Genomic DNA, 21,909 nt, shown 5'->3' with positions numbered 1-21,909 from the left:
CTGGGCAGGGTAAGTCTGGATAGATAGAGCATGGTCAGGGTTAGATGTTTTAGTGTTGTCTGTCTGCACTCAACATTGTCAATAGAATTCTTGGTCCAGTTTTGCTATTGTGTGAAAAATGGCACACGCTCTTTGTCACATGTTTGCCTTTGCTTAAAGATTCTTGCACACTTAATGTTTGAAAATTGGATGATTTGCTCCACAGTGGGCAGGGATGGGAATTGCTGAAAAGCATCAGGTTAGTATGATTACTTTTCCCTCATCTCTCCAGTCCATTTATGCCAGAGTTACTCTAAAGCAGAACGCCAGTAATGTATTTTAATGCACCTCTACATGATAAAAGTTGACCGGCTGCTGCTACATGTGCCACACTTCAGTATTCATCCTTCTACAGTCTTCTTATGGAGCAGTGGGCCTCGTAGCATTAAACATTCAGGAGAAACAAATGAAAGGCTCTCTTAAAAGCTCTAACCAATACGCTTTTACAAGCCTAGTAGGCTACATTCATATAAAAACCAAGACTAAAGTGGTCTAGACAGCAGGAAATCCAACTTTGAAAGAATACAACAACTGAAGTTAAATGTTTTCCCCTTTGGTGGTGAATGCATTGTACTGTACCATATATACTCATTTGGTTTATTGTTTGCAGAAATTGAATTGGTGCCACAGAGATGCAATATTAAGATCTTAAGGGGACTGGTGGAGAGTGGTTGGTTGGCCCTAAAGACAGATGAGTGAAGGATGGAGAGTTTGTGCAGCGTTTTGATGAGCTGTGATGTATGATCACATACTTTAACTGTCTCCAACACTCGGGATTGGGATCAGTTATCCCAAACAGGGGCAATGACAAATTTCACCAGGGAAATGTGGAAAAATATGAAATTCTTCACTGGTTTTGCTTGAGAAATGACATTAGTGTTGGAGGGTAAATCAACAGCATCCAGAGGTGTCTCTCTATCTGTCTGTGTGCCTGCTTGTCTGTCTATCTGTCTGTTTCCGCCTGGTGTCCTCTAGGTGTCACTAGTGATGTTCATGGACCAGACGAGTCTGACTTATCTGGAGTGTGTGCTCAGAGTCAGTGCGCACGTGTGTCTGTGCGTGAAAAGTGAAGCTGCAGCTTTTCCTGTGCACTGACTGCCTCAATCCAGTTGCCGTGGTGATATCCTCTCCCAGGTGCATCAGTCACACACTCACACACACACCACTCTCCTTCTCACTCTGTCTCTCTCAAACACACACAATGGGACACACACCTCTATCTCTCCAGAGTCGGATCCACATCCTCACATGCCTCGACACCCTCAGCTGGCTGTTTGTGCCCCTCTCTCCAGTAGCTTAGACAACCATCATTAACACCATCGTCCCTGGGCTGCGTTAGTGTGAGCTCCTCCGTGTCACTCTCTCCCTGCATAGTGCACCCCGCTTTTCCGCAGGTGTCCAACCCATCCCACCCCCACCTCCCACCCGCCCACCGCGTACTCGCTAATGAGAGTGAAAATGAGAACAATGGGGAAAGGAGCGCGGGGCCCGCCAGCTCATCTGGGCTCCGTTGATCTTGTTAATTGCGTCCGTGGACGCGCTCCACTCCCTTTGAAGTGTGTCTGAAGAGCCCGCTTCAGAGACTGGCAATTACCGCACATCATGTAATTGCTGCAAGACAGGCAGCCATATGAGGGAACTCATGTTACTGTATGTGTGCGTCAGGGTGTGTGAGTACATGTCGACAATGTGTGCGTGCGTGCGTGTGTGTGTGTGAGTGTGTGTGTATGTGAGTTTAAGAGAGAAAGAAAGAGCCTGATGATCTCTTCCAAGGTGTTGTAACAGTGTGTCAAGTAACGTCCTGTCAAACCACAACACCGTCAGAATGAAATCGTTACAGCTTTGAAGCTACAAAGGGCTGCATTTTGTAAAGTGACTACTTACCACTTTGTTAAAATCAATTTGAAAGGATCAAAAGAAATTCTTGCCCTTTGGAATTCAATTAATCTGCTTATTCTAACAAACTGCCGTTGCTGTGGTCTAAAGAGGAGACGTCCATGGCCCGTTAATATTCACCACTGCTGCTTATAAATGTTTCGAGGTCAGTGGAGCTTTGTGATTCTTTGTGGTGAGAGACTTGTTGCGCCTCTTCAAAGGCCACTTAAAGTCCCTATTTATAGGTTTTATTTTTTTCTATACACAACATACAGAGTTTGTTTGATTTTCCTTTTGTCATATCAGGCGTGTTTCAACAAACTGGCAAGGTAGAATTAGCTGCATGCACCTCAGCACTGTTGAAATGCTTTAACTGTTCGAAACGTGGGAAGGAAGGATCTCAAGAAAAAGCTGCTTTATATATGATGAAACTCTCAGACCAAGGTAAGTGCTCATATACTTGTCTACTGTAAGTATAAGAGCACTTAACTCTAAACAGCCTGATTATTGAAATGTTGCTGCAAATACACAAACGCACAGCACATAAGTCAGTGGAAGAGAAATGGCTACATCGCTTTCCCCTCTTTCACAGTGAAGTCATGGCCATGTAATATACTTCCCTCTATCATCACAGGCTTTCTGTATTCCTGCACTTGCATTCACCCGGTATTTATGACTCTGATCTGCATTACATAGATAGAAAACTTAACTGATCCAGCGGGAAATTCAGTATCGAAAGGCATTAAACATCAAAGACATCATCAAATGCATCACACACGTGATGAAAAGGCATTAAACAAAAAGACACTGGAAGCATGAACATCTGATCTTGTCAATACAGTCATAAAGGAAACTTCTTTCGATGATCCATCCACCTGTCTATCTGCACCACTGATTCAATGCACTTTTCATTAATGTATTTCAAAAGGAAAAAAGCTCTCTGTTCTGTACAAAAAACCCAGCTGATATACAGTGCCAACCAGCTCTGAGCTGCAAAGCCTCTCACTCCACCCCCCCAACCGCCATAAATCAGATAATGTAACAGTAGCATGCCGCCGTGCTTTGTGAGAGATACAGATACGAGGCAACCCTGTGCTCCCACTCCCACGTCTGCATACAAGTGAAAGTGGTACAGATGAAATGTAGCACTCTGGGCTAACTACAGCTGTAAGATAAATACTGTGCCACATACTACTGTAGTGGCAGACAGGGATTTGTCTCTCTGATAGACCACAGGTGTTCTCTCTCTCTCTCTCTCTCTCTCTCTCTCTCTCTCACACACACACACACACACACACACACACACACACACACACACGCACAGAGAGATAGATAGAGAGAGAGAGAGAGAGAAAGACGTGTATGTTAACTGTAATGTATCTGACAGAGGAGAGAGTACCTGTTTTTTTCCTTTAGTAATGATGCGCAAATATTGTTTTCGTGTTTACAATAGCAATAAAAAAAAAATCATTACAGTACTGTAAATGTTCTACCACTCATTCTTTATCTACTATCAGATAGGTGAGATATTTTCAATAGACATAGACAGAGATCTGGCATTTAATCAAGTAAACAAGACCAGAGTCTACAGCTAATGGGTCTGTGAGGGCGTACGTAGGGTATACTGGTGCTTTGAGCTAACATTTCTCATGTATGTGGTCCAAAACCAAAGCACTGGACGAATTAAAATGTTGAGGCATGCTGCCATCCAGTTCTAAAGAAGGCATTCATGGTGGTAACTAAGCCCCCCAAAAAGCATCTGCTAATATTATGGTGACATTACAGACACTCTGCATACATGTTCCACCCTGAGCTGTGGAACACCTTAACTTAAGGCTGTAAAACAGGCCAAGAGATGCCTGGAAAGAGCAGGAAGCGGTTAATTGAGTGGTCAACACAATGGGCCCACGTGAGCTATTTTCTAAAGATAAGCAGGACACACAATTTGTAGGCGATATAGGCAGTATGCAGTACAGACAGACAATATACTCTAGATAGGTTAATTATTCTGAATGTGTTGCAACATGCTTCATTATTTTGCAAGTAGATGGACTGGCATAAAATAATATAAACACACGTAGACACGTACACACATATTCACACACCTAGCAAGAGGCCAAGGAAAAAAAGGATTGCACTAAGGCAGCTTGCCGAAGGGCAGCCTGCCAAAAGAGTGGGAGAGAAAGAGAGAGAGAGACACTCACAGGGAGAGAGAGAGAGAGAGGAAGGGAGGGCAGGAAAGTCCTTACATAGCCCACAGGAAGAGCTGTGTCAGGGCAGGAAGCTCCTTGTTTGGTCATGGAGGTTTCCTGGCTGGCTAGAAGACTGACATTTCCTCTACTGGTTGGCTTCTGGAGATGGGATCATATGAAGGCTTGAGGGAGGCTGCAGAGGTGGCGGTGGGCCGCCAGTTGGGCTGGGCTGGGCCCGTTCTCTGGTTTCAGTTCCAGTGTTTCCTCTCTCTGTACTTGATTCTCTGTACAGCCTGCAGCTAGGGGCTTATTGCTGTGTTAGACACTTCACAGACCAGAATTTATTCTCTGCATTAATGACATATGGTGCATCAGTGTGCAGTCTACTTTATATCACTACAGTGATTAACTTACTGCAGAGATCATCAGGGTATGGAGACGGCATGGTGAATGTTTATGTGAATTACACTTCTAACTATAACACTATCTAACTATAAATGTCTATAGCAAAGACAGCTGTGACAATGACTTTACATTCATTATGACTGTCACCTTTGAGCTAAGCTGGTGGCATGGCTCTAAGGATGGCTGTGTTGTACTGTTAGTCTAAGACTTTGGTCCTTTTGACTTTATACTGAAATAGTTCAAGAATCATTGGACTGATTGTCTTGACTTTAGAGCTGACATTATCATTTAGTTCAATGCATCGCTGTCCTTAATTAGCATAGCTCTTAGTCTTACTCAGCAGTGACTTAAAGTGTTTTGTTTTAGCCAAACAAAAAGCTTTGATTTAAAGTCCAGCTGGAATTGGGCTAAATCTCTTTTTCTTTTTCTGCTAAAGCAGGTATATCTGCTCTGTAAATCACATGTCCTGCACTCTCCTTTGAGAGAAAGCCATAAACCAAAAGGGACAAATTTGTTTATTATTTGGCTTCATGATGGCAGTTAATTTCGCGTTGATAGCTATGACAGAATACAGTTCCACTTGGCCCTCTCTGTCTACAGAGATAAAGTCCTTATTTCAATACAGCCAATAAAATCTTGCATAGGCCTACTTGCATACCTCAGCGGTCTGTCACAGAAGCAGACGGTCACAAAAGTGCTAAAGTCTCCTTCTTATCTAATTTACAAACATAAATGCATGTCTTGTGCACCTTAGCTTGATGTACAAGTATTAAACATTCAAAGTACACTGCTAATGCCAGTTTGTTGGCTGAATAGCTAATAATGTGCTCAATTGCAGCACATTAAACAACATGCAAAGGTACCTTCAAATGTCACTTTGATGCTGGTGTGGTCCTTATTTCTCAAAATTGCCCCTAACAACACACTTCCAAGTCTGTTTATATTGTTTCTCATGTAACACCAGCACTTTGACAGCTTGACTTCATGCTGCACCACGAGGAAGAAGAAGAAGTAATTTTTGACTTCTGATCAGTTCATGGAAAACATGCACTTATTTCCCTATAGTGTGGTCAATAAAGATAAAATAACTGACATGACATTCAAAGGGCTTTCTGCTTCTATTTAATTTGCAGCCAAGTCCAGCAAGATTTCAGCTTGTTGTGTCTGAACTCTTTTCGGTTGGTCTGCTTTTAGTTGTGCTGGTGACCCATTTGCTTGCCTTTTCTAGAGTTGTGAATACAGGTACGAAAAACTCAAACCTAGACACTTGCTTAAACTTTGTTGTGGGCTCATTCATTATTGTTTATTGATCAGTCATCTGTGAATTTCTGTTTACAATAAACCTAAACTGCTCCCTGACAGAAAGACAGATGTTTCCAAGTAAACAGCAAGTGCTCCAACCAGACATAAATCTGAAAAGTGACAAGTTAAGTCCTGCACCTGCTCTCTCTTTCACACACACACACATGCACACACACACACACACACACACACACACACACACACACACGCATGCACACACACGCATGCACTAAGGAAAAGCAGCAGACTGAGAAAAAGGAATTAAATGAGAGAGTGAGAGGATGAACAGGAGACAAGCAGCAGGGTGTGAAATACAGTCCTAGACACAAACAATCACAAATTAAAAGTGCACACACACACACATCCTGACACACTGACAATCGCAACCTGAGGCACACACATTAATGTTTTTCCTTCTGTCATGCCTCTATGGATGATTATTGCACAGCCAGGGATGGAAAAGAAAATACTCTTTTAGTAAAATTGCTGTTAACTTAAACATTTTTTTATTCATGTAAAATAAATTATACTGAGGTAAAAATGAAAAATAAAGAACTTGTGTAAAAATGTATTTATATATTAGATGATGACATAATACGATAACATTTAATAGAGCTATTAAAAGGAAGAACACCAACAACATCACTTCACTGAATCAGCATGGTAAGAACGACCTAAAATGTCAGAAACCAACTTATATGACATGTACTTTGAGTTTTTAGTTTGGTCCAAGTCCCCTCTGTTAACATGGAGGAGGAGGCATTTATGACCTGTACTGAAGCCTGACACCAGGAAGCGATCGAAGTGTTTTGGCTTCACTTTTGTGGAGCTCTCATGTCGTCCATCTTTATATACAGTTAATGATCCAAACTAACAATAAATACCCTCTGTATGGACAGGAACTTTACAGCCAGTGTGTAAAACCAGTTATCAGTTACAAACATATAACCAACTTCCTCACTTTAACCAAACTGTAGTGGATCAGAGTCAACCAAACAAAAAATGATCAACAATAGATTAAATGATATATGGTGCAATGGGTGTAACAGCTATCATTAGGCTACGCAAATTAAATAAAAACACAAGAAAAGACCAAATCGACAAAAATCTGAGGAAGACCAAAAAAACTCTGCTTCGAAAACACTTTCAGCTGGGTATGAAGCCACCTTAATGATGGAACAAAAATGCACCTTGCATAACCCTTGCAGCCAGAGCACATGTTAGTCTATGAAACTGGTCACTAAGTTCCTTGATGCGACTGGCAAATTCTCTTGTGGTCTCTTGCCACAGACTGAATGGATTTCCCTTCTGACTGCTTGTCTTTTTCTTTTGTCTGTTTAAACGTTTGGGGGTAAACTGAGCTTTGGCTAAGATCTATGCATACTTAATTTATGGTCACTAGATTAGTTGTTTACACCCCAATACCTAGATACTCATTTGATCCACAATTTTGCCCCTAAAGCACATCCTCCCCAATTTCACACTCACTCATATGGTCACTTCTGGCTCCAAAAAAACAAGAGGAGAACATTCATAATGCCAGACTTGAGGCTTCAGAATCATAGTTCATTGTCGGAAATATTCTAACAAATACACAAAGACAATATTATGGCAGTAAACGAGAGTAAACACAACCTGTATCTTCCACCTCAGTGCATAGCAGCCATGCTGCTTCGTATGATGGTGTTTGTGGTTGCTATGGAAAGTGTGTTGGACATGTTCAAGCCTGGATATCATGAAAAAAAGCAGTGATGATCAACAACAATAGATGAAATTTTAATATATGTTAAAACTAAGGTGGAGTGTCAAAGTGCACACATCTACAAAAGATGATAGATGAGGTGTCATTGGGAAAAACACATAGAATAAACATCAGTTCGTTAAACTGCAATTTCTCCTCATTTTAGAGAGAGAGAGAGAGAGAGAGAGAGAGAGAGAGAGAGAGAGAGAGAGAGAGACAGAGAGACCCCCATTCCCATCCTCACAGCAACTTTTAGCCCGCTGGTCTGGATAAAATAACAGAATATGGCTGGGGTCATTACTCACAATGGAGAACTCTATTAAGCTGTAGCGTACAGAACTAAATGCACACACATACGTACAAGTACACACAGTCACACCCTGAGGTGTAGAAGTGTGCGTGTGTGTGTGTGTGCACATTCACGGGTCAAATGTACGGTGAATTATACTTAACTGCAGGGATTTTTTTTCCGAGCTGTAAAGCACACGCACATTTCTGCACATGCACACACACACACACACACATGCTACATGCACCCTTTGTAATCTAGCACCATTACTGGCAGCTTCACGTACATTAGAGGATGAGAATGGTGGAGGGCAGCAGCAGATAGGGCTGCTGAAGGGGTAACTTCACTGAGGGAGCATCGGAGGTATTTATAACCAAACGATTGAAATGTTGAAAGCGTACAAAGTTCATGATCAGATCACAGATGTATCCTAATGGAAACAGGATAGCCAGAATACAGTAATGTGCAGCTCACATTAGGCTAGATGTTTGAGTCTTCTATGTAGAAAACTTTGCTTGTCTCACTTTGCCATTTCAGTGTTGAGCCAAAATTTTCCCAGGTTAAAGTTGGGTTATAGCTGTGGTCAAGGCTCATGACTTCACTTTGGCAGTAATAACCTGTCAACTGTTTCACATTAGGGAGCGTAAAAGCCTACATACACACTTGACAGAGCTGACAGATGCTGACATGCCACTGCATGCAGTCACAGGCCCTAAATGAGGACCTAACGGTGTGGATGTGACAGAGATGTGGCTGTGCTCGGCTCGCCACAGCACTCACTGCTTACTGTTAACTAGCTGTTAGGGAGGGAGACAAGGAGAGACAGGCAGAGAGAGTGAGAAAAGGGGTGGGGGTGGATTGCTTAGATTTTTATCTATACAAATCAGCAGAAAATTAGATTACTGCATAGGACTAGTTTGATATCTGTTATTAATTCAATATAAGTGTATATAAGGATATACACTTACTTGCTTACATACATAGAGAGGTAGATGAGCAGATTTATACCACCATCATGTCTGTAAAGTGAATATGAAATGGTGGACTTATACTTTGGAACAGAGCCAGGCTAGCTTCCAGTCTTTATGCTAAGCTGCTCCGCTATCTTCATATTTACCATAAAGACATGACCTGATCGAACTCTAGGCAGTAAAACCAAAAAGCATATTCCTTAAACATTAATGTTCTCATTAAACTTGAGAACATTAGATATGAAACAAGCCAGTTAATGAGTTGACGTGAACCATCTATACATGTGTACATTGTGCACGTGCATGCTTGTGGACAACAGAAGCTCCCAGCAGGTGTCCTCGGCTCTCCTGCCCTCCTGCTCCCCAGGTGCAGCACACTGATGACATCAGCTGTGTGAAAGTGGCCATTAGTTCCACCTCATCACTGTGGGACAAAAATAGTAGCGCAAGGCTTTCATGAGACGTGGAGGACAGCTGTAGTGAGGGGGCAGGAAAGGAAACCTGGCCAGATGATGATACACATTCACCATATCCCTCTTCCCCAATTCTTACATTTCCCACTCCCTCACGATACCATGCTGTCACCCTAGAGACTGATAACACCTTATGGCTGCAGCACACACACACGTATCTAAATGTATGTGCCTGTATATATTTCTGTACACACAAATGTATACACAGTATCAGCTGCTTTTACAGCAGTGCTTTATTATGAAAGCAACAAAGCAGAATAGCTTTTTCAATAGTTCTTTCTGTCAGTGTAAGTCAAAACCATAAAAGACCAAGACAGAATGTCTCTTGCCACTACTGTTAGTCCTGATTCTATTACCTTTGGTGCTGAACCAGTGATATTGTTTTTTTTTTTTTCATCTTTCAGTGACTAAAGCTTCATATCTATGGCGGATTACATTATATTTATTATTGACTGACTCCACAGGCATTACCTAATAAGTGGGTTAGGGATTATTTTGGCAGTGCATGGACAAAATACACTGGGTGAGATTAAGTTATGGTCAGTGCTACAGTGCCGTGAAAAAGCAGTGTACTTGGGAGTGTGCGTGTCTGTGTGTGTGAGTGTAGTGCATCTCAGAACAGGTGGCTGCGGCGTTGGAGCAGACACCTGGCCTCCGCCTTTTGAATGACAGGTGGTGGAGTCACTGCAGGGCACATCTGGATGGTGGGGGGAGAGAGAGAGACACACACAGATATTTCTATTAGGTCTCAGTCGCTCTTTCTCTCTCTCAGCTTTTGATATATGAGACACATGATGCCCTGATCTCATCACAGGAGGGGGTTGACTGTTTCTGTATGAACTTGGTTATTCTAATCTCTTGTAGCGGTTGTAGTGGTGCCCCTCATAAAAATATACAAAGTCCCCTATGGCCAGGAACATGTAAATTAAAGTCAAACTATACATAGTAAATTTTACATTCACATATACTCACAAATGACAACTGGGTGGCTGTTCTGAACTCTTGAACTACAGCTCAAGCAAAACCAGTGAAATGAAAAACTAGGTACAAAATGGGTTATGGAAACAGGCAGGTTTATGATAAAAAATGCCAAACAAGCAATTGATGGTAGTTCTGTTGCAATTAGGTGATTATAGTGATTCACTCTTTTCTCCAACATAAATGCTTCTGTTATTATTATTATTATTATTATTATTATTATTATTATTATTATTATTATTATTATTATTATTATTATTATGGAATTGATGTGTTACACAATGTAGTCAGAAGCCTCAAATTTGTAGTAGGAAACCATCTGCTGCAGAACATGCAACCCTCAAACAGGTTTCTCAGAGGCACGACTGCATTTATTTACTCGGCCTCGGAGACCCTGCTCAGGGACTGCATATGATAGTCAGATTCACAGACAGAAAAGAAAACAACTCGAGCCCACTTACTAGCCTTAACACATAAAGACTTATGAGGGCCTGTTTGCATTTCAGAGCCACCCAGGTGTCTTTTGTGAAGCTGTAGTGTACTTGATGCTGAGTTGAAGAGGTGTCAAATTTGGAGGTACTTAAGCATGCACTGTTTTGTTGTCTGTTCAAAGCCATGTACTTCAAACAAACGTGGCTTATTAAGTAGAGCTAAAGTTGCCAGGACACCTGTAGATTATTGTGGAAGTTTATATGTCAAAAATCTCTTTTGTGTGCCACAAATAATTTCAAAGGTGCTTGTGAGTTGTGCTGCTCTTACATCTCATGTGTTTTGAACAGGTACAGAGCCAACACACAGGCAAAAGATTCACACATCCTAACCTAGAAATGGAGAGGAAATTTATGACATTTTGATTATCTATTATGTGCTTGTGTGTCTTGATGTGCAAAGCAGAGCATCTGTTTTTCAGGCTGGTCTGTCTGCGTTTGCAGCATGAGGAAATGAATGTAAATGGATCACATTTTGCATTTTGCCCAGGTTGGTCATACTGACACTTTCTGATTGATATTTGCTTCAAACTGTGATATACCAAAGCTTATTCCTGAATGCTGTGCCTGTATAAATGTTGCAATCTACCTGAAACATAACTGTGAGGGGGCTGCAAATCAAGCAGTTTAAATATAACCTACTTATCCCAAAAGGCTCAACAGGTGTCGAGTGCAAGAGGTAGAACAGGAGAAAGCACCTGATGACTGTACCAGTGTTCCCTGTTGGCAAGATTAAAAAAAAACTATCCCAGATAGGCTCTGAATACCAGATCAATTGAGCATATTTAGAGAGCAGTCCTCCTGCCATATCCCTGTGATAAAGTAGAGAAATCTAGCCTTCCAGCATACAGCACGGTGTCTGTTCTCCAGTGTCTTTCCTCCCATGCTTAATTTCCATGTGGAGATGAAGGATGGAGGATGGCCAAGGGTACCTATGCTCTAAACTGGACTCCAGGCCATCCTACCCAGCACTGGTCCCTCCCCAGTGGCCCGGGAGATGTCAAGGGGTGAGGGCAGAGGAGAGCTGATAGCTGATGGCCCGGGAGCCCCTTTGTCACTCTCTAACTTGCTCACATTAAAGAGAGCTCTAATCACTGCGGGGACTTGGCCAATGACGTGCTTATCAAACGGCATATTTCAAAAAGGCATCTTAAAAGGCCCGAGGGCGAAGAGGCAATAAGAGCACATTTGTATGTGGATGAAAGGGAAAGTGTAGACAGACCTTGCATCAGAATACAGAGGAGGGAGATCATTAGCATCTGCAGCAAAATATGCACTACCAGAGAGGGCGAGAGAGGCAGAGACAGAGTGTAGAAGGAAGAGAGTTAGTAGTGGGATGGGGTTGGAGAGTAGGGAGGGAGAAAGAATGGTTCTTTTCGTCCTTTTTTGTTTTACACAGTTCCCAAAAAGAATAAGAGAACAAATACATTTTTGAACAAAGGCAGGGCTCTTGAAGTGGAAGCCCGTTGGGGGCGTGAGGTGGCTCCGTAGCGGGTTAAAACAGAGTGAAGCCACAACGCGACTGCATTCTTAACTCCTCTCGCGCTCCTCTCATACCTCCCTAAACAGAACAGGCCCAGCACGTGAGCTTTGATATGCGAGGAACAGCCTTATACCAGAGCAAAAGGATATGATGGGCTGCACAATTTCCTCATACTCTGAGGGATATTGGCCGTCTGTCGTTCAAGCATCTCACTTGTAGACTGTGACAAGGCTGGCTGAAATACCGTCTCTCACCACGATAAAAGGGCTGAGAGAAGCGCAGGCTGTGGTCTTCACGTTGAGTAAAAGAGTTTCCTAAAAGCATGGTAGTATGAGAAAGTTGTGATGCAAAATCTGCTGAATGGCTCTTGATTTGCTGCCAGTGACCAAAATAATGGTGTAAACAATGACAGGAAATGACAGCTTTCAGGATTTTAAGCCACACAAGGAGGCTTGAGATTTGCCCAAAAAAGCTGGATGTGCTTCTAACTGGAGAACATCATTGTTTAAACATCAGGATGATTTAACTCAAAATAGAGATCGACCACAGTGCTGATTTGTGTTTGTGTGATTCACTGCAGTATATGTCCTCTCATCTGTGTTTATTTCATGTGTTTATAAAATTGTAGCAGTGATTTCATCTGAGAAAATGGACCATCGTTAACTTCAGGTGTAGATGGTAGATGTGTTTCATGGGGACATTTCAACCTTAACCAAGGAAAAGCACAGGCAGAACAACAGCTGCTCACGCATTAAATGTCACACAATTATACTTACACATCACTGCAGCAGCATGCAGACACACAGCAGGAAACAACTACATTAGTCAGAGTCTATAGACAGTCACTGTGTATACTGCACACAAATTCTTGCATCCGTGTGCGCACACACCGATACAACCACACACAACTCAACAGACCCAATTTAGAAAGTCAATTTGGGATCAGGAGACCAATTATCTTAATTATTTTCCTTTTCCCTCCATCACTCTCTTCTGCTTGTTTTCCTGCTTTCTATTTTAGCTGTGTTTGCATTTGTGAGTATTTTGGTTAGTGCATTTCACAACACAAAATTACTCCAAAGCTCTGAGAGAAAAACTTCTTGTCTACATAGGCTAAAAAAAAAACCAAGCTGTTTTATTTTCAAACTCAAACATGTAGCAAGAATCCCTTGCCTCGAGAGCAGTGGCAGATGAATAATGACAGTGCGACAAGGCTGTTATTATATTCTGCTTGAAAAACCAAAAGAAACAGTGGTTAAACCTTCAGGGCCAGTCTGTTCAGCTGCGCTCGTGCAACAATTCGATCTAACCTACACAGATATTGCCCAATCGTGCATGTGTTACAGCTGAAGAGGTGACAGCATCTCGCCAGCTACACTTGCGGAAAAGAAGGTAATTATCATGTGATGGATTTCACCTGCACAGTGTGAAAATAACCCTGTGCATGTCTAAGCACAGCCGGTTTCAAAATAGCCCTCACAAAAATATAATTTCCCTAACAGCATACAGAAAGGAAAAGAATTTTTTTTTTCCATTTTACCTAAAGATCAAATTGCTGGAAGTCTGTGTACTCAGCAGTAAGTGTGTATCATAAAATCTAAAATGAAATGGAAATTTAGATAAGCTTAATATCTTCAAGAGCATGTTGGATCCAGATTAAAAAAAAAAAAAAAAATCCTCATCTTCAGTGTTTATAGGCACGCGAGTCATGCCTTTGTGTTATCTTTAACACAGGGTTCAATTGGAGAACAGAGATTGAGATCAAGCTGTGCAGATTTTTCTCAAATTAAAATGATTGGTTCTCTGTGATGTGAAATCGTGGTATAAATCCACTAATAATCTGCATTCAATTAAGACATAAGTTGATGGAATATATTATGTTCACGTACACGTGATGAAATGAAGGATAGGATGTAACGTGATGAAGACGTGCTCATATGAAATGGTTTGTAGTACAGACGGAAATATTCAGAAACACTAAAGTCGAACAATAAATAAATCAAATGTACATATATTCATATTTTTATTTATATTTAATTTCTGGGAGGATATCTTGTACACCAAATATCCCATTGGCAGTTAAGCGCATTCAATGTGTTTAGAAGCCAGAAACAGTCACTTGTTTTAACAAACACAAATACAAAATAAAGATAACCACAAAATAATGAACTGCATGTATATAACATACAAAAGAATCCCATGCCTACTCAGTAGGTAACTTCAACATTCCAGCTCTTGAAGATGTGGATATTTACACTTAAGTTTTACAAAAATATACTTTATAATTTTTCTTCTTTTTTGCTTACATTCTAATGAAATGAAGCGGTGCCCTCTTAGTTCGTCCCTTTTTCCTCCCTCTGAGTATGACTTACATTCTGTAACAAAAATATTCCCTCCACCCTTAAGGCGAGATGCAGTGCATCCTCTCTCGCGCACGCAGCCAAGTCACAACATCAGCAAGGCTTCACAAAAGGCACCAAATAACGGGAGTGTCTTGTTTAGTTAGTTTTTTAAAATGTTTTTTTTTTCTTCTCTATTTTTCCATATAACCAAGCGATATGTCACATGTGAGAAAGAGAGAAAGAGATAGTACCAGTGGATGATATTTACAAACAGAAACTAACATCACTCTTACTCATGCTTGAATACTTAAGTGCTTTTTTTTTCCAAACAATGTCAAAACATATCACAGCATCATCACTACATAATAGAGAAAGTATGTAGAAAATATGGCCCTGCTCACTTCAAATAATACAATGCAAATATGCAAATAATTTTTCACATCAATGGTACCAAAGAATGATAGAAACGAAACATGGCACATGTACAATATACATATATGGTAGCTTATGTATATCATTCAATGTCTTTTGTACTGTATGAGTGAGTGCGAGGGCGAACATGCCTTAGCACCACAGCCGCTGGCAATCTGTTTGTCTCTTGGTTTGTGTGTACCTAATAGAAGAGATCGTCAGTGTCGGTTTCTACTCTCTCTTGAGTCCCTTATGCATTTGAAGTGCTGCATTTGTTTTACAGAGACAGAAAAAAACCCTTTTCATCTTCTATTGTCTTTGCCCAGTCCTTGACATGTGTCTTTTTCCTCTCTTTCAGGTAAATCTCAAGATTCACCTAACACTGCACAGGGAGCAGACACAAAAGTGCTTTTTGGAGGGGAAAACAAAGTCTTTTGATGCTGATTTCTTTCCCCTCAAAGAACCTTAAGGAAGGAGAGGTGTAGAGAGACTAAAAAAGTTTTTTTCTCTTTGCTCTTTCTTAGCAGATCTCGATTGTCCTTGGGGAGAGAGTGGTCTGCATATCTGATAGCGGGGTGGGGATGGGAGAGCTGTAGATGTTGGAGGCAACTGAGGAGGGGAAGGAGGAGGCGACCTGTGACTGAAAGGTGCTGGACATGGACACCGATGGGTACGTGGTGGCTACGGAAGGAGACGGATAGGAAGTGTGGACGGGAGAGGAGTAGCAGGAGGTGACAGGAGAGGGGTAAGAAGACACTGGAGAGGGGTAGGAGGTGATGGGTGAAGGGTAGCTGGAGGCAGGTGAAGCAGCTGATGCAGGAGCTGCTGTTACTGCCACTGCTCCTGCCTTCTCTGCCTTCTTGTCCTTCTGCCGTAGGTGGATCTTTGTGTGTCTCTTCCTCTCATCACTGCGGGCAAACTTGCGTCCGCAGATCTCGCAAGCGAAGGGTTTCTCCCCAGTGTGAGTGCGGATATGTGTCGTCAGGTGGTCGCTGCGGCTGAAGTTGCGCATGCAGATGCGGCACTGGAAGGGTTTCTGGCCTGTGTGAATGCGAATGTGACGAGTCAGCTCATCAGAGCGAGAGAAGCGACGGTCACAGGTCTCCACAGGGCAAGCGTAGGGCCTCTCGTGAGGAGGTGTCTTGCTAGGCCGGGTGGGATACTTGCGCATTCGGCTGGGCTTTATCAGCTGGGATTGGTAGACACTCTTTAAGTCCTGGGAGCCAGTCTGTGTGGCAAAGGCCTTGATGGTGGACAGAGGAGTTAGGGAGGGCTGGCTCGACTGACTCTGGAAGGGCTTTTGGTCAGGGGGCACCAGGCTGATCTCTCCCTGCTGCTGAGGGAAGAGGTAGTCAGGTATCATGGGCACGGGGAAGCTAGTGCCGCAGGTCTTGCCATTGGGGTAGGCTGGAGGAGGGTACTGCACTGCTCCGGCTGAGCTGGGAAAAGACTGACCTTGGTCTGGGAAGATGTCAGAGTTGGGGCTCGAGTAAGTTGGAGCAGCTGAGTAGATGGGATTGGGCTCGCTGTGGTGGATGGAGGAACTGAGACTTGAGCTCTGAGATGAGGAGGAGGTAGAAGAGGAGGAACTGGAGGAGGACGGGGCAGATGAAGATGAGGAAGAGGTGGTCTGTGAGGCAGAAGAGGAGGTGCTGGAACTGGGGGCAATGTTGCCCATCAGACCAGTGAAGAGGCCCAAAATGGGCTCTGCCCAGAGGCTATTGCTGCAGTTGGTGGCGGGCTCCAGGGTGAAGCGGCCTGTGTAAGAAATGGGGGGCAGCCTCTGGGTGGGGTAGGTCTGCTCTGGCTTCTCACAGTTGAAGGGAATATCAGGTAACGTATCTGCAGGGAGCACAGAGAAAGGGGAGACATTAATCAAACTGTCAATATCCAGAAGGAAGGAGAGAAGGAGAGGGGGAATCCTGCCAGAGCGGTGGATAGACAGTGTGCCACCCCTCTATTCTGTAACAGATCAGACAGGTGCCCTCACCCCCATAAACACACCCAAACTAAACCCCTTCCTCCTAAAATCTAAAACTGTCTCTTCCACACCTCAACAAGAGCTGCTGTGCAAGCTTTCTGTGATTCAATTTTCCTCTGTCCATAATCTGTCGATCTTTCTTTCATTCTTTCTGTCCTCCTGGCTTGCGCACACACACACACACACACGCACACACATTCTTGAAACCCATCACAGAGCCCGAGGCAATTGATTACGAAAACTGCAGTTCAGCTGGTTTTAGGAATGCAATTTGAATTGAGCTGCAGGAGTGTCTAAAGGCATGCGATAACTGAGCTGTGTTTAAGTCCTCCAAGAGTCAACAGGGATTTAAAGCTATCAATGAATTGATATATTGAAATACTAAGTCAGGTGTTTTTTAAAGTCCTGTTTTTTGTTCATTTGTACAATTTTATTGTCTTAACATTTTGTGTCCAGCCATCTACAATTCTCCAATTTACTTATAGCCTACAATTCCACTTTAAGTATATATTTTTTTCCTGTAAGCCATGATAAAACAAGGTGCAACAGACTTGAAACTAAAAATCACAACATGTTAGCTTCAGCTATATGATCAATTAACAATGTGAATTATTAATACACAGCTAAACATAAATAATAATTCAAGTTATGCAGCTCTCTGTTGACTCTTTTCTTGGTTTAGTCTAGCTCAGCAGATGTGATTTAATCTTTAGTTTAGTTTATATGAAGCATAGAGAACCAAAGGCAAAAGAGGCAAATGTCCAGCTCTTACCTCCAGCAAGGTGGTCGTATTGTTCTCCTGGCTCCCCAGAGCCAAAGCCTGCACCTTCTGGTGCGGAGGCGGTGAGGAAGGGGGTCCCTGTAGAGCTCAGCATCATCACCTCCTCCAGCTTGGGATAGTTATCCATGGGGGAGTGAGGGAAGCTCAGGGGCTCCGAGATCTGCAGAGCAGGGAGTATCATCTCGGTCTTGGCTGCAGCCATCCTCTGCTGGTGCTGGAGCTGCAGGGCTGAGGCTGCACTGGTGGCTGGTGAAGAGTGCAGGGAGGCTGGGTGCACGCTTGCAGAGCGGTGCCTCGCAGGTGGAAGCAAACACTTAGCCCAGCTCAGGAAGAGCTGCACACTTCTGCTGATGCCGAGGAAGATGCCGTTTTCTGCTCCGTGTCCAGTTGTTGTTTTAGCTCTGTTTTGTTTTCAGAGATGAGTAAAGATCCACTTGTCTTTTTAGAAAAAAACAAACTTGTCCCTCTTACTCATTCCCTAAGATTTATCAAAAATGAATCAACAAATTAATGTTGATTTAAAAAAAATCTATATATTAAATAACGTATCCAATCAGGTTTCCACCCTATTGGAAGGATGTTGTTTTGAAATGACTTTTTACTTTTGTTGTGATATTTCTTATAAAGGGAGTTCTATGTGTTTTCCTGTCTATCTCTGCTCTAACAGTTGCTCTTGTGGGCTCTCATGGCTCTCTCTGAGCTGAGAGGTTTCCCCGCTCCTTTTATACCCTCTTGCCGTGACGTAGATGTCCATATTTGGAGCGGAGGAAGCCCATATTTAGGCACTGCAGTGGAGGACACATGAAGCTGGCTCGGGGGAAAGCAGAGAGGAGAGACGTTATATTAAGCTCTCGCAGTAAATTGCGAAAACAACGCCGCTCTTCCTCTCTCCCGAATCAATGTATCTTCATAGCGGAACAGCTCCGCGAGACAACAGCATAATTCTCGCTCTCTCCCGGTCGCCCCATGCATTTGATTTGGATTTCCCATCTGTGCAGCAGGCTCCGCTGCTGCCGGAAAGCCCGGCTCCGCCGTGCCTTATAAGGTCGTGACTACATAAGGACCTATTCCGGTGGGTTTCCATTTCCCTGTCCTTATTTGGAACTTCCTGAGGCAGCGCTGATCGCTGCTTGGCAGTGAATGAGAGGCTGGAGTGCAAATCATGTCCTGCGCTCACAATAACTAATGTCAGCAGCAGAATCCTGCTTCTCTGTTTTAAAGCACAGCTTCAGCGGACCTGGCAGACTTAAGGTTATATGAATGACTGTGCAGCAGGTTAAACTGTGCGTGTGCGCTAAATAAGAATGAAAACATATTTTAACCACAAAGGCAATACTTCTTTCTATTTATGATATACATACATTTTCAACTCGAGCAAGCAAAAAATATATATTTCGCTGGATTCAAACATGACTTTAACTTTTGGGTTTGAACTTAACCTAATGTCCTTTACAGTGTTCGTAGCTCAGGATACGTCGTCCCTTATAGGTTTGATAAATAATTAGTCGACATGTTAAATTGATTTTTACATTTTATAGACTATAAATTAGGGTGTTTACGAGGCGATGTGTTAATACAAGACTGTGCAAACTCTGATGGCTGGTAGCAAACTTCCTCTAAATTAACTTTCCATCTCTCCCGGCTGTGTCATTGATTAATGAAAACAGATAGCGGCGGATGCTGACGAGGTGCTGGGCGATCCGTCTAATTGAGGGGTGTCCCCGGCTCAATATTCGGGGAATCTCTCTGCCACTCAGCGACCTAATGGGCCGCATTAACAACGCTCCGCACAACTGCCAGGACGCCTGCGGGATACCGATGATCCCCCGGCTGCTCCAGCTTCAGCTGGCGCGCCAGCAGTCCGCGGTGGATGCTGACGCGAAATCAATGTGTTTCCCTTGCTGCTGACTGGATCTATATGCGAGCAACCTCATTGGGAAACATCGTGGGCAGCACACTTTCAGGTGGCCTGAGAGAAAGAGAGAGAAAGAGAGAGAGAGAGTGTGCTGATGAGTTGAAATATCGTTTGATTTAGACCGAACAGCTCTTAAACCAACCACAGATAGATAGATAGATAGATAGATAGATAGATAGATAGATAGATAGATAGATGCACAACACAATAAACACACTGCATTGCATTCTCTCCCAGGCATTTCCCATTCAGCCTCTGGCAAAACTCTCTGTTTACCCCCATTAGACTGATAGCAAAATTCTGTCATATATTATGGATGATCTGGAGAAGAGTCTCCTTCACAAAATCCAAATAAGCCTGAAGTAGAGGGTGCAGCTGGTGAATGCGTAATTTTGTTTATTCATACAGTCAGATACGTATAGATGACAATATCTTATCACCTGTGAAGGTATGTGACTCCGCAGTGTTGTACTTTTGTTGTACACAGAAAACACCCTGAGTTTACATTTTGTTTGATGTCTCTCTTTTTCAAGGCTGTTAGTTTCAGGGGGAAAAGGCCAGAAGTTCAGCACGTGATGATGGCTAGTCACAAAAAGTAACTGTAAGTGTAGTGATACCAAATCTAAACTCCTGTCTGCATTTTTTACTGCTGTCATGCATTAGTTACCAAGGTTGATAAATTTGTGGCAAAACAAAGAAGAAAGAGCAGAGAGAGAGGGCAGATGAGAGAACTCATCATCTGATGACAATGTAATAAAATCAGGTTAGGGAAAACTGTCGGAAAAGTAATAAAGTAATAAAGATGATAAACAGTTCACAGTGGCTGTTTGGGCCTCACTTCAATCTGAAGCATGCAGAGGGTGGAAGCCACATTGTGTAAGGGAAGGGGAAAGGGAATTAGTTTGTGTGTCTGCGTATGTGTTTGAGCATGTAGATGTGTGCACTGTCGCGTCTTTGTGTATGTTTGGGTGAACCAGTTCGTCCTCTCCGGTGTGTTCCCCATTGCTGCCCACACAAACCAGCCAGAGGAGTCCTCGCTTCACGAAACTCCAACGCTCTGCCAGGCGGCGAGAAAGAAAAGCTCTCCTATTACCTACGCAGCCACCACGCCCCTGTTCACACACACACACACACACACACACACACACACACACACACACACACACACAACCCGCAAACACACCCTGCTTGAGACCGGTTGATATTTAAACATGCTCCAATCTGCCACGGAGAAAAAAAAAAAAAAAAAGACAAGGAAGTAGATGGGGAAGCCAAATAGAAAGAGAGGAGGTGGAAGAGAGGAGAGGACTTGTGGCATAAAAATAAATGGAGAGGAGAGAGATACATTGTAGAAATAGAGATGTACATTGTAGATAGCGAGGAGATGAGGCAGTTTCAAAAATGAGACCAAGAAGGTGGGAAGGAAGGGTGAGGGTCATAGAAAAATAGAAACTAAGACCGGGAGACAATCCTCACTCCCACATACAGTAAGTGGGAGCAAATACCAATCTTTGTACTGGCATTTGTCAGCAGCCAGTGCCAGGCGCTCAGTCAGGGAGACAGGACGGACAGACAGACACTCCTGCTCCTCCGTCACACCTCCTCACCTACTGGGCTGCCCACGCCAATCAGTGGTGCCATCCCTCCCCATTAGCATACAGGTGTGTTCAGCCTTGGGTGCTCTTGTGGTGGGCGGACCAAAATGTGGACGGTGACAGATAATAAAGCCTGCATGTTACATAATGTGGCAGAAGGGATGGGGAGGGACGAATAATGTAATGACAGAGAGAGAGAGAAAGAAAAAGACCTGACTGTTTTAGAGCACAGTATTCAGCTATCATAGCTTTATTTTGATGATTATATTATTATTTTGAACGATATAGTATTGGCATTGATGTGCTGGGGTCTGTAAAACACATATATGATCAAATGGGAGAAGAATAGAGGCCTGGTCATCTTGGGTAGAGTGACAGGCTGAATATTGGCCCACAGTCATAGAGCAATGGGGAGAGGGGCAGAGAACATGATAGAAGGGTATTTGATAAATGTCATTTTTCTCCTAGCTTTTAAAGTGACGCCGTTAGTAGTGTGCAGTCTGACCTTTTACATGCAGCGTGGGAAAGGACAGACTGGCATGAGTGGGATCAAATCTGTCAGAAACATCCAGGGAAACTGGCAGTGCAAAAGGGTCATGAAAAATCTCCAGACTAATTGACGTGCATGATGCATCTAATGGGATTCTG

General features: G+C 43.0%; 1 protein-coding gene across 1 annotated transcript; it reads right to left on the bottom strand.

Annotated features, from left to right (window-relative positions):
* Positions 1-14,242: 14,242 nt before the first annotated feature.
* On the bottom strand, positions 14,243-18,459 carry egr1 (early growth response 1). The gene is made up of 2 exons (XM_046405924.1): positions 17,743-18,459; positions 14,243-16,831 (listed from the first exon to the last, which is right to left on the bottom strand). Exons 1-2 carry the CDS (start codon positions 17,951-17,953, stop codon positions 15,510-15,512), a joined length of 1,533 nt encoding a protein of 510 aa, XP_046261880.1. The 5' UTR covers positions 17,954-18,459; the 3' UTR covers positions 14,243-15,509.
* Between the last annotated feature and the right edge of the window lie 3,450 nt (positions 18,460-21,909).

Source organism: Scatophagus argus, chromosome 12, assembly GCF_020382885.2.
Source record: "Scatophagus argus isolate fScaArg1 chromosome 12, fScaArg1.pri, whole genome shotgun sequence".
Taxonomy (NCBI): Eukaryota; Metazoa; Chordata; class Actinopteri; family Scatophagidae; genus Scatophagus; species Scatophagus argus.
This window is presented reverse-complemented; position numbering and strand designations above follow the sequence as displayed.

What these genes read in the sequence shown, in the direction of transcription:
- egr1 (XM_046405924.1), bottom strand. Translation starts at nt 17,953, where the DNA reads ATGGCTGCAGCCAAGACCGAGATGATACTCCCTGCTCTGCAGATCTCG. An exon ending in ATACGACCACCTTGCTGGAG is followed by an intron (nt 16,832 to 17,742) that starts GTAAGAGCTGGA and finishes TGCTCCCTGCAG; the next exon opens with ATACGTTACCTGATATTCCC.